Raw genomic sequence first — 13,670 nt, forward strand, 5'->3', positions numbered from 1 at the left:
TTTTGATAACTGTTTCAATCTCTTTGGTGTAATCAGTCTGTTTAGGTTTTCTGATTCTTCCATATTGATTTCTGAATGATTATATTTTTCAAGGAATTTATCCATTTCATCGAGGTGGTCCCATTTTGGGGCATACAGTTAGTTCTTCATAGTATTTTCTTACAATTCCTTGAGTTTCTGCTGTGTCAGTTGTTACTTCTCCACTCTCATTTCTAATTTTACTTATTTGAGCCCTCTCTCTTTTTTTCGTGGTGAGTCTGGTTAAAGGTTCATCAATCTTGTTTACCTTTTAAGAATCAGCTCTTGGTTTCATTGATCTGTTTTTTTTTTGTTTTTTGTTTTTTGTTTTTTTTTTGCCTCTATGTCATTTATTTCCGCTCTGATCTTTATTATTTCCTTCCTTCCACTTCTTCTGGGCTTTATTTGTTGTTCTTTTTCTAGTTCTTTTAGATGCAGGGTCAAGTTGTTTATTTGAGCTTTTTCTTGCTTCTTAAGGAATGCCTGTAGTGCTATGAACTTTCCTCTCAGGACTGCTTTTGCTGTGTCCCATAAATTTTGAATTGTATGTTCATTTTTATTTGTTTCAAGGAATTTTTTAATTTCTTCCTTGATCTCATTGTTAACCCATTCATTATTTAATAGCATGCTATTTAGTCTCTGAGTGTTTGAGTGTTTTTCAGTTTTTCTATTATAGTTGATTTCTAGTTTCATGCCGTTGTGGTCAGAGAAGGTGCTTGATAAGATTTCAATCTTCTTAAATTTATTAAGACTTGTTTTGTGTCCTATCATGTGGTCTATCCTAGAGAATGTACTGTGAGCACTTGAAAAGAATGTATATTCTGCTGCTTTGGGGTGAAAGGTTCTAAAGATATCTTTTAAATCCAGTTGATCTAGTGTGTCATTTAAGGCCACTGTTTCTTCATTAATTTTCTATCTGGAGGATCTATCCATTGATGTTAGTGGGTATTAAAATCCCCTACTATTACAGTATTGCTGTTGATCTTGCCCTTTTTGTCCATCAACATATGTTTTATATATTTAGGTGCTCCTATATTAGGCACATAGATATTTATAATAGTTATATCTTCCTGTTGTAGTGCTCCTTTTATCATTATGTATTGACCTTTACTCTCAGTCTATGTGTATCTTTTGTTCTGAGGTGTATCTCTTGCAGACAGCATATGTACGGGTCCTGTTTTCTTTTTTTTTTTTTTTTTTAATTTTTATTTATTCATTTTAGAGAGGAGAGGGAAAGGGAGAGAGAGACAGAGAGGGAGAGAGAGGAGAGAGAGACAGAGAGAGAAGGTGGGGAGGAGCAGGAAGCATCAATTCCCATATGTGCCTTGACCAGGCAAGCCCAGGGTTTCGAACCGGCGACCTCAGCATTTCCAGGTCGATGCTTTATCCACTGCGCCACCACAGGTCAGGCGGGTCCTGTTTTCTTATCCATGCAACTACCCTATGTCCTTTGATTGGAGCATTTAATTCATTTACATTTAAGGTTATTGTTGACATGTAGTTGCTTATTGCCATTTTATTCTTTAGATCTGTAATCCTCATTTTCTCGATTTTTTTTTCCTTTGCTCTTTCTACTGCAAGCTCCTTAACATTTCCTGCAGTACTGGTTTGATTAGAATGAATTCCTTGATTTTTTTTTTTTTTTTTTTTGTCTGGGAAGCTTTTTATTTCTCCTTCATTTTTAAAAAATAATCTTGCCGGATAAAGAAGTCTTGGTTGTAGGCTCTTGTTTTGCATTACTTTGAATATTTCTTGCCATTCCTTTCTGGTCTCAAGTGTTTCTGTTGAAAAGTCGGATGTCATCCTTATGGGGGCTCTTCTATAGGTAATTGACTTCTTTTCTCTTGCTGCTTTTACTATTTTTTCTTTATCTCTTAACTTTGGTATTTTAATTATGTGTCTTGATGTAGGCCTCATTGGGTTTCGTTTTATCAGGACTCTCTGCTTCTTGAACTTGTGTGATTTTTTTCCTTCATCAATTTAGGAAAATTTTCAACTATGACTGTGATGGCGAACTTTTTTATAAAAACCGCCCACTTTTTTTTTTTTTTTTTTCATTTTTCTGAAGCTGGAAACAGGGAGAGACAGTCAGACAGACTCCCGTATGCGCCCGACCGGGATCCACCCGGCACGCCCACCAGGGGCGACGCTCTGCCCACCAGGGGGCGATGCTCTGCCCATCCTGGGCGTCGCCATGTTGCGACCAGAGCCACTCTAGCGCCTGAGGCAGAGGCCACAGAGCCATCCCCAGCGCCCGGGCCATCTTTGCTCCAATGGAGCCTTGGCTGCGGGAGGGGAAGAGAGAGACAGAGAGGAAGGCGCGGCGGAGGGGTGGAGAAGCAAATGGGCGCTTCTCCTGTGTGCCCTGGCCGGGAATCGAACCCGGGTCCTCCGCACGCTAGGCCGACGCTCTACCGCTGAGCCAACCGGCCAGGGCAAAACCGCCCACTTTTGCAGTGCTGGTCATCTGGTCCCTCCCGCCCACTAGTGGGCATTCCAGTTTTCATGGTGGGCCAATTGCGGCACCATTTGGTTGCTCTGTTACCCCCCCCCCCCACCATGAAAACTGGAATGCCCACTAGTGGGTGGGAGGGACGCAGTTGACCAGCACTGCAAAAGTGGGTGGTTTTTATAAAAAGGTTTGCCATCACGGAACTATGATTTCTTCAAATAAGTTCTCTATCCCTTATTCTTTCTCTTCTCCTTCAGGAACCCCTATGATACGGATGTTATTTCTCTTCATATTGTCACAGAGTTCTCTTATAGTTTCCTCAGACTTTTTGAGCCTCTTTTCTTTTTGCTGCTCTGTTTCTGTGTTTTTATTTATCTTGTCCTCTAATTCGCTGATTCAATCTTCTGCTTCATCCAGCCTGCTGTTGATTCCTTCTAGTGTAGTCTTCATTTCTGATATTGTAGTTGCCATTTCTGATTGATTCTTTTATGATTTTAGTGTCCTTTTTGATGCTTGCAATTTTTTTATTTAGGTACTCACTAAGTCCATCCACTGTAGCTTTGAGATCCTTAAATACCCTAAGAATCATTATTTTAAACTCTGCATTCGGTAATTTGATTACGTCCATCTCATTCAGTTATTTTTTCTGGGGAATTTTCTTGTTGATTCATATGGTTTACATTCCTCTGTCTTCCCATTCTTTCTGTGTATGGTTTACAAGCTTGTTAGAGTTGTGGGTCTGAGGTTGGTTTATAGAATGCGGCTTCTCCTTCAGGACTTTATTCCTCAGTCTCTGCTTGTTGCTTGGATTTTAATTCTCCTTAACTACTGCTTAAAAGTCTTAATTTCTCTGCTGTTTGTTTTCTGAGTCCAACAGGAAGCATCTGTGTTTGCTAATCCCAGCAGGGAGCTTATATGTTTGCAGATCTCAGCAGGGGGCTTCTGTGTTTAGGATGGGGGAAGTGGGCGTATGTTTTTTGTTGGGTTTTTTTTTTTTGGTTGAAACTGTATCCAGGAATGCTGTGGGTGTGACCTCTGAGATTCTGAAGGTGTGGTCTGTCCGGTGCCTCTCCAGGGGTAAGCGAGTTCTCAGTATAAAGGGGGAGGTGTAGCTCAGGTCTCCCTGGAAACCTGAGTCACTGCTCCTCTCCTTTACTTCCTTTTTTTTGAACAACCTTTCATGCTGATTGTAGCTGGAGAGCTTTTTGGAGGTGAGTCAGCTGGTTCCATGTTAGGCTTGTGTAGGGTGGAGGGAGCGATCCCTCCCCAAGCTATGGCTGCCTTGGCACTGGAGAATGACTCAGCTCAGGTTAGCTCAGGTTTTCTTCTTCCCATCACCATTTGTGTCTCCGCGTCTCAATCTCCCCACTCTCCTCATGGAAGACCAGTCCTGTCAGCCCACCACGCCCCAGAGCCCCAGGCAAGTGGCTGTGAGCTATATTTTCTGCACTGGCCCTTTAAGGCTGCACTTTCTTTCGCCAACCGCTTCCCACAGACAGCACTCTCGCTCTTCTCCCCATTCAGTGCTGTCAGGCTGTCTCCTCCAATCCCTGAGTTTCTAGGCTGGGGCTCCTGAGGACCCCCACCTCTCAGGGTTTCTCTCCTTACAATGGGAGCCCTTCTGGACCCTCAGTCTCAGCCTCCCCTCGCTTCTGGGAGTGGGGGAACCCCCACCACGCCCCTGGACTCCCTACAAGGATCGGTGTGGATTTTTCTGTGCTCCTTGGTTTTTGTGTCCTGTTCTTTTAGTCCAAAGATGGTTTTTCATGATGATTGTTCTTAAATGAATTTGTAATCCAGTTTGGTCATGGGAGGTGGCAGTCTGTGCGTCTGCCTACTACTGCCATCTTGGAATCTCTCCAAGCCAAACTGTTGACAATTGCTAGGAAGTAAACTCTCAGTGGATTGAAAAAATGCTTTGGAAAATGGCAGTTTGACCACTTATTTATACATCAGAATCCGAGGGGAAGTTGTAAAGGGATTACAATAAAATCCATTGATGATAGATCAGGGAGGCCTGAGAAAGCAAAGTGGGGGATTGGATAAAAAGTAATCTTTTTTAAATAGGCAGATGTGAAATAGTTAACAGTTAACCATTAACATGATAATAATAACAATGAGAGGATTTGTGGTTTCTGCTCTGTTGGAGTGGCTTTGCCCTGGAGGGGGCAAAGAAGATCACTCTTACATTTCAAATATATGTTATCTGTATGCTATTATAGATGCAAAAGAGAACAGACAGGCTAGATCAGGGGTCCCCAAACTTTTTACACAGGGGGCCAGTTCACTGTTCCTCAGACCATTGGAGGGCCGGACTATAAAGAAAACTATGAACAAATCCCTATGCACACTGCACATATCTTATTTTAAAGTAAAAAAAAAACAGAACGGGAACAAATACAATATTTTAAATAAAGAACAAGTAAATTTAAATCAACAAACTGACCAGTATTTCAATGGGAACTATGCTCCTCTCACTGACCACCAATGAAAGAGGTGCCCCTTCCGGAAGTACGGCGGGGCCGGATAAATGGCCTCAGGGGGCTGCATGCGGCCTGCGGGCCGTAGTTTGGGGACCCCTGGGCTAGATTAAGGTAAGCATTGATCTTTGTTAGAGAAAAATACCTCCCTAAGACAAGACTACCCACCAAGAACTACTTTAATTTAGAAAGCTTTAATTTCATAGTAGTTGTATATGTGCCTTGACGGGGCAAGCCCAAGGTTTTGAACTGGTGACCTCAGTTTTCCAGGTCAGCGCTTTATCCACTGTACCACCATAGGTCAGGCTGAAAGTTTTCATTTCAGACCATCCTGTGTGGTTACGTTAGATCTCTGAGTCTGCAAGGCCACCAGGCAGGCTTGACCTGAGCTTATCAGGTTCAGTATGTGGCTCCTTTTTCGTGTTGCTTCTTGTCAGGCAAATGAGTTGTAAAATCTGTAATTTCTGGTTTTGGTCACTCCTTTTGTTAAAGATGGCGCTGTTCATCGCCTAGGTGATAATATTAATACCCTTCTTACTTGGGATGAGCTTGGTTATGCTAATGTGTGCTGGCTGAAGGGGTTGTCCCGAGGAAAAGTTTTAAAAGGAGGAGCTAGGAGGCCATTTGAGAGAGACCACGTTGTTCCAGGGGAGAGTGGCCATGTTTTTGTAGAGAGGTGGAGCCCATGCTGTAGCAGGGCAGAGAGAGGCCACGTGGAGCAGCCAAAATGGAGGCAGAGAGGTGGGAGCCTTTAATCTAGGAAAACTCGGATGAGTCAGTGGCTTTGGGAGCCCTAAATGGAAAGGGAAGTGTTTCCTGCTGTGTGTATTGACTCACTAGGATTAGGAATATGAACCACCAGCTTTTGGCTCAGTTGTTTCTTTACTATTGATCTGAATCAAACCTGAACCTGCGTTGGCCAGGTGGCTTTGATGGAGGCTGTGACTACTGGCTTTACACTTCTTGTATGTGCCTTGATGGGCAAACTTGGGGTTTTGAACCCGTGGCCTCAGCATTCCAGGTTGATGTTTTATCCACTGTGTCACGTCAGGTCAGGCAGCATATGGTTTTATATATTGAGTTGTGTGCTTGAAACCTGTATGGTTTGGTGAACTATGTCATCTCAATAAATTAAAAATAATTTTTATTATTTTTTTTTAAAAAAGAAGTGATTCTCTTGTAAACTCTGGTCAAAACTGACCAGCAGTTGGTCTCATTTAATCTTTATAGTCACCACCTCGGGTGTTGTCCTATTTACTGTGAGCCAAGGTCAGATGTCTAGGAGGTAGTTTGAAGACTGATGTGAGTGAAATCCTAGGTTATTCCCTGTACTTCATCTTTATTCCCTGCACTGCTGGTGCTGCCTCTGGTTTGTGTGCAAGCTTTCTCCATTTCGATAGGAATGTGGCCACAAATACAAAGGTAGGGAAAAAAATTTTAACTTACCAGTTATGAAAGAAATGCAAGTTGAGAAATATTAAAGTAATGTTTCATCGTTCCCTAAGTTGGTAATAGCAAGCTTGAAAATGATCAGGCCCTGTGCTGATCATTGGTCAACAGAAGCCTTGTTCATTGTAGGCTGGTATAAACTGGGGCAGTGCTTGTGAAAGACTGTCAGGAGATAAAAGTGTTGATATCCTTTAAGCTAATGATCTCATTTCTGGGAAATCATCCCCAAAAAAAGATTTAGCAGCAAAGGAATACTATATATGCAAAAAATTTTCACTAGCTTTATTGAAGATATAACCACCTAAATGCCCAATGAAGAGAAATTGATTACTTAAATTACATTGTTCTGTTGTAATATTGTCCAGATTATTTAAGTAGTAAGAAGATTATTATGAAGATTATGGAGCAGTTTGACAGTACTTACAAATATAAATTAAAAATATGAAACCAAAAATTATATAGACACTATATATGACTGTGTAAAAACTACATTTGATAAAGACTGGAGACAATGCTGTAAAGAAAATAATTGTTAGAGTAAGATGGAATTAAAGATGCCATTTTAGAAACTGTTTTTCCTAATTATAAATCATTTTCCTATCACTATAAACATATATTGATATGTTCGTTATAGACTTATGGTATTGAAAATTATAAGGACCAAAGCAAAAAAATTATACTTGCAAAGTTCAGAAAGAAACAATATGGATATTTTGGTATAAAAGACCTGTCTTCTATAGATTGAACTCTCTTGGTGATTTGCTTTGCTTTGCTGATACCACTCATGATAAGGAGAAAGTGGCTCTTTGAAATGGAAACCACTAACAAAGTGGAACTCACTGCCTTTGTTTCAGTGACCTCAGGTCTTGGTTTATGTTTGTGATTCCTGTTCCAAACGAAGCTGCAAAGTCAAGGCCAGACATGACAAAGGGGCTGGCCTTGAAACTTTGTACTAAAAGGCAAATAGGAGTCATTTCTGTCTTTTGTTGATGTTATTTTAATCAGCTGTTATTTTTAACTCTAAATAACAAAATACAGAATACCTTCCTTGTTCAAATTTCTGTGGGAAGAATAACTTTATTACTATTCTCTAGATTTAATTTTCCTTCACTAATTGAAATATATTTTTTCATATGACAGGTTTTGGTAAGGTTTCCTAGAAACATAATTATCACATAATAGCAAAAAGGACTATTATTTTTTTGTTTGCACATGTGTAAATTATATAAAAGATTAATCAATATCATTCTATAAAGCATTTATTATATTCAACAGATTTCCCTATGTTAAAAGTATTTGAAAATAATTTTCTGGTTTATGGAGAAATAAGGATTCACTGGGATATTGATTAAACTTTAATTAATTACAACCTAGGTAATAATGAAGAATTGGTGTCTGAATACATATATATTCAGATTTGTCATTTGGAAATATGATGTGTCCTTTCAATTACTATTCAATCAAGTTTTATAGTTTTCCTTAAATAGGAAATCTCAAGATTGTTCCTAGGGATTTTGTATTGTTTTGTCGTGACTAGCACATGTTTTCTTTCACATATATTTTTCCTTCAGTAGTGAATTTTTAGATTTTTATTTCATAACCAGTCTTTTCACTGAATTTTGATAAATTGATACTGTTTTTCAGTTGAATATATTGTGTTTTCTACCATAGTATTCTGGGAAACTGAAGGCAGTAGTTCTTAGTTTTCCTTTTATTTTTACCTTACTGAAGATAGCTGACCTGAGCCTAGGAGTTGATTCTCACATTTCCTCCTCTGAACCTCTCTGAACTTCGTGAAAATCTGACGGAGAGTTCTACATTTCAGGGGCCTCCTTCCTAGCGGCTACAGGCAGGTCACTACTCCCTGGCTAAGGTGACATGATTGAGCGCTCCTGTTCTTGGTGTTTCCTTATCAGATGAATTCTATTTTAAGTTCTTTGTGTGTAAGAAAAAGACATACCCAGATTTCCCTCAGAGGTGGCAGTTTATGGCAGGGAAATGAGGAACATGAGCTGCTCTAGGTCCCTGGACTCCAGGCCTGGTGTTCAGCAGTAGTCTCAGCACAGCATGCAGCTGGCGCACCTTCCTATCTGTCTCCATTTTCTTCTTTCTCTGTCATTCATCCAGGGACACCAAAGGAGCAGTGCGGAGAGTGGAGTAAATGAGGGACACAAGATAGGAAATGAGGTGGGAGATCTCATAGGCCTCGATTCTGAGGAGGGTGGGAAGTGACGGGGGTTTGAGCCTTGCTGCAGTGAGCACTGTCCTTTCTATGGTCATCATTTTGAAGCTCCATACTAATGTAATTTATATTTATGACTTAAGGTACATGTTAAGCAGTTGCTGTTCTGGTGGGTGGGGATGGAGGAGGAGATTACAAGTCATTGAAGCTGTATGGACTATTCCTGTAGGAGGACCCAGCAGGGCTTTGGCTGTCGCCTGGGTGGGGGGATTCAGCACTGCATGCAGGCCAGGAGAGGAGGGGCACTTATTTTTAGTTTGTTCTTTAGTAGTGTTTGAATCTTTGCCATGTGTGTGTATTTTTTAGAAACCTATATATTAATATACCATATATGTGTGTGTAAGATAGGATTTTTACAGAAGCAGTGTAGCTGTTGTGCTGGTAGAAACACAAAGGGACTTTAAACCAGTTCCTTCTCTGAGATTTTTTTTTTTTTTTTTCAGAACAGAGAGAGAGTCGGAGAGAGGGATAGATAGGGACAGACAGACAGGAATGGAGAGAGATGAGAAGCATCAATCATTAGTTTTTCGTTGCAAGACCTTAGTTGTTCATTGATTGCTTTCTCATATGTGCCTTGACCGCAGGGCTACAGCAGACCCAGTAACCCCTTTCTTGAGCCAGTGACCTTGGGTCCAAGCTGGTGAGCTTTGTTCAAATCAGATGAGCCTGCACTCAAACTGGCAACCTCAGGGTCTCAAACCTGGGTCCTCCGCATCCCAGTTCGAAGCTCTATCCACTGACCCACCACCTGGTCAGGTTGAGATAATTTGATAAATGTTTAGAGGTTGCTTGGCCTTTGGATTTTAATGAAATTCAAGCATTGGTACTGGAGTACCATTGTGCCTATGTTTTCCTAGATAACACTTTATTTTTCTATTTAAATTACAATCTTTTACTCCTTTTTTCCAGGCGACAGAAACAGACACCAAAATCAGAGTGTGCACTCGGGCCTACCATCTACTTGTAGAGAAACTGGGCTTTAATCCAAATGACATCATATTTGACCCTAATATCCTCACAATTGGCACTGGGATGGAAGAACACAACTTATATGCTGTTAATTTTATCAATGCAACCAAAGTCATTAAAGTGAGTATGAGTAGTTTCTTCTACCCAAGACGTTGCCCAGATTTCCCATGGGGCTGCAGTGAATAGTTTGAATTATCATATATATACATATTGTCTGGAAATGTTGACATTCTTGTTCTTAGGTAGTAAATTGGTTTTCTGAAATTTAGGGCCCTTTATTATTTTTCTTTTATTTGTTACTTTAAACTGTGAAATATAATACATACTACAGAATATATAAAAATATAGGTATTATAATTCATTATAAAGCATATAATAGCTCTCATTTAGGTCCTGAGTAGAACATAGCTAGTTCCCCGTCTCTCCCTTTCTGACTACATCCTCATCCTGGGTTTTTTTTTGCTTTTCTTTATATAATTTTTATCATTTTTATTTATACAGTCAATCTGAATTAACCATGGATTCTATAGTTGCCTGTTCACATACTCACTACATTTTATCTGTGACCCCAAAATCAATACTTGGGCCTTTGCAGTCCTTCCCCAACATACCCCTGTACAGGGTGGCCTGACCTACCTGTTCCAAGGTGAAGCCAGCCAGGACTTGCTCTGCTGCTTGTTTCAGTGTGTTCTGTAAACAAGGGTCCTCTTCATGGGTCTATTAGTGCCAGACTCTTCAATTTTTAAACTTTTTCTTGGTGATTGATTTTTCTCTCTCTAAACTGCCCCCAAGTACAGAGGAGCTGCAGTGCTGTCCATGCTCCTAGGAGCAGGAAGGCTGGGAGATGCCTTGTGGAGAATACAGATGTGTTAGAGAAGCTTCATTTAGACACAGAGTGTATTGCACTTGGCTGTGAGCTCAAGGTTGCAAATCAGCAGTATATATTAAACAGATGTCTTTAAATGGAAAAACATAGCCCTGGCCGGTTGGCTCAGCGGTAGAGCGTCGGCCTAGCGTGCGGAGGACCCGGGTTTGATTCCCGGCCAGGGCACACAGGAGAAGCGCCCATTTGCTTCTCCACCCCTCCGCCGCGCTTTCCTCTCTGTCTCTCTCTTCCCCTCCCGCAGCCAAGGCTCCATTGGAGCAAAGATGGCCCGGGCACTGGGGATGGCTCTGTGGCCTCTGCCTCAGGCGCTAGAGTGGCTCTGGTCGCAACATGGCGACGCCCAGGATGGGCAGAGCATCGCCCCCTGGTGGGCAGAGCGTCGCCCCATGGTGGGCGTGCCGGGTGGATCCCGGTCGGGCGCATGCGGGAGTCTGTCTGACTGTCTCTCCCTGTTTCCAGCTTCAGAAAAATGGAAAAAAAAAAAAAAAAAAAAAAAAAAGAAATGGAAAAACATAAAATGAGGTGATATGTTGATCAGTTGATGAAAATGTGACCAGAGGCTCAGAGAAACTGAGTCCTGTATTTCCTCAGGAGCAATGGTTTTTGGTGTTCCTGATTCAGTGTTTGTGGTGACTTGATAGAACATAATCACCACAAATGAGGATTGACTATAGCAGAGTTATGGTTTAGTTTTAACTGTTTCTGAGCTTAATGGAATGTAAGATTCTTATGCCTTTGTCCTTACCCATTTTCATCTTAAAGATTCATCTGTATAGTTGTAGCTGTGCTTTGTTGATTTTTATTAATGTATAATATTCCATTGTGTAACTGTTCCATAGTTAACTGTTCTGCTGTTGGTAGACATTTGGTTTTTTCTAGTTTTTGACATTGTGGGGGCAGTGCTTCTGTGGACATTCTTGTGTGTGTATCTAGGGCGCACATGCATGCATGTCCCTGTAGTATATGCCCAGACATGGAATGGTTGGGTCATAGCAGATAAGCGAAGCTGTCTCCCTAAATGCTTGAGCTAGTTTGTACTCCAACCAGCAGTGCCATAAAGATGCTTGACATTGCTATAAGGTGTACTGAGAACCTTGAACTTGATGTGTTTACTTTTCACTCTTATATGTAAATCTTTTTTTTTTTTTGTATTTTTCTGAAGCTGGAAACGGGGAGAGACAGTCAGACAGACTCCCGCATGCGCCAGACCGGGATCCACCCGGCACGCCCACCAGGAGCAACGCTCTGCCCACCAGGGGGTGATGCTCTGCCCCTCTGGGGGCATCGCTCTGCCATGACCAGAGCCACTCTAGCGCCTGGGGCAGAGGCCAAGGAGCCATCCCCAGCGCCCAGGCCATCTTTTTTGCTCCAATGGAGCCTTGGCTGCGGGAGGGGAAGAGAGAGACAGAGAGGAAGGAGGGGGGGTGGAGAAGCAAATGGGCACTTCTCCTATGTGCCCTGGCCGGGAATTGAACCCGGGTCCCCCGCACGCCAGGCCGACGCTCTACCGCTGAGCCAACCGGCCAGGGCATATGTAAATCTTAAGGGCTGTGATTGCTGCTTTTGACAACATAGGGGAATCTTTTCACTTTTTTTTTAATTTTTACCAGGAAACATTACCCGGAGCCAAAATAAGTGGTGGTCTTTCCAACTTGTCCTTCTCCTTCCGAGGAATGGAAGCCATTCGAGAAGCAATGCATGGGGTTTTCCTTTATCATGCAATCAAGGTGTGTTAGAACACTTGCTTCCTTTGAAACCAGCTTTTACCTAGGGCAGAGGCTTCCAAGTCAGCAGAACAGCTCTGGCCTGCTGCCAGTTTCTGAGAATAAAATCTTACTGGAGGAAAGCCGTAGACACACACTTTGGTGTGGTCCATGGTGTTTTTATGCTACAGAAGCACAGCTGAGTTGTGGCACAGAGACTGTAGTCTAAAATATTTCTGTCTGACTTTTTATAGAAAAAGTTTGATGACTCCTGATTTAGAGTGTCACTGGCAATTCTCATTTTCTTTGTATTGGCTTTAGTTTGGCATGGACATGGCAATAGTGAATGCTGGAAACCTGCCCGTGTATGATGACATCCACAAGGAGCTTCTCCAACTCTGTGAAGATCTCATCTGGAATAAGGACCCTGAGGCCACCGAGAAGCTCTTACGTTACGCCCAGGTAGAGAGAAAGTATTCAGATGGGTGGCTTTCTCTCTTGGAATTTATTGCTCAGACATAGTTATTAGACCTTCCTTGTAGAATAGAAGCAAGGATCTGATCACGTCTTTGGATCACTGAAGATTTGTACAGGGAGCTCTAGAGGAGGTATTTTAGTGAAGATGGGGAGGAGAAGTGGGCTGTGTTTAGGCTGCTCAGTCATCTGAATTTGTTTCAGTATACATTAAAATGTAAAACTAATTTTTCTAAGACCAAGTAATACAAGTCTAGAATATTTACAAAATAAAGATAAGCAAAAGAAGAAAATAAAAATCAGAATCCTACGAGTTGAGATTTTGTTAGAACTTTGTTTTCATGGTTCTTTGTTTTTATTCAAACTGCGTATGAATTAATAGGTGTGTCCACACACATACACACTCAGCCATTTTTCACAAAAATAGAACTACACTCTAGATACTTGTTTGGTAATCTATTTAGTGGAATACTGGGAACATCTTCCTATTTTATTAGATATTTTTCTACCTTGTAATTTATTTTATTATTAGTTTTTTTGGTTCAGTTCTTTTTTTTTAATTTTATTTTTTTAGATTTTATTTATTCATTTTTAGAGAGAGAGAGTAGAGAAAAAGAGAGAGAGAGAAGGGGGGAGCAGGAAGCATCAACTCCCATATGTTCCCTGACCAGGCAAGCCAGGGGTTTTGAACCAGTGACCTCAGCATTTCAGGTCGACGCTTTATCCACTGTGCCACCACAGGTCAGGCCTGAGTTCAGTTCTTTAAATCGTTTTTTATTGTTCAATTACAGTTGACATACAATATTATATTAGTTTCAAGTGTACACCCCAGTGATTAGACATTATTAACTTGCTAAGTGATCATTCTGGTAAGTCTACTACCCATCTGACACCATACATAGTTATGAGAATATTACTGACTATATTCCCTACGCTGTAATTTACATCCCCATGACTGTTTTATAACTACCAATTTGTACTTCTTAACCCTTTCCCC

General features: G+C 41.2%; 1 protein-coding gene across 10 annotated transcripts in view; it reads left to right on the forward strand.

Moving 5' to 3' along the window:
- The window catches only part of MTR (5-methyltetrahydrofolate-homocysteine methyltransferase), a 111,039-nt gene that overhangs the window by 53,168 nt on the left and 44,201 nt on the right, over nt 1-13,670 (forward strand). For all 10 annotated transcript variants that reach the window (XM_066383744.1, XM_066383737.1, XM_066383733.1 and 7 more), the window contains 3 exons: nt 9,551-9,730; nt 12,107-12,223; nt 12,521-12,661. In XM_066383744.1, coding sequence (XP_066239841.1) covers nt 9,551-9,730; nt 12,107-12,223; nt 12,521-12,661 — 438 coding nt within the window. The remainder of the gene's footprint in view (nt 1-9,550; nt 9,731-12,106; nt 12,224-12,520; nt 12,662-13,670) is intronic.

Source organism: Saccopteryx leptura, chromosome 1, assembly GCF_036850995.1.
Source record: "Saccopteryx leptura isolate mSacLep1 chromosome 1, mSacLep1_pri_phased_curated, whole genome shotgun sequence".
Lineage (NCBI taxonomy): Eukaryota > Metazoa > Chordata > Mammalia > Chiroptera > Emballonuridae > Saccopteryx > Saccopteryx leptura.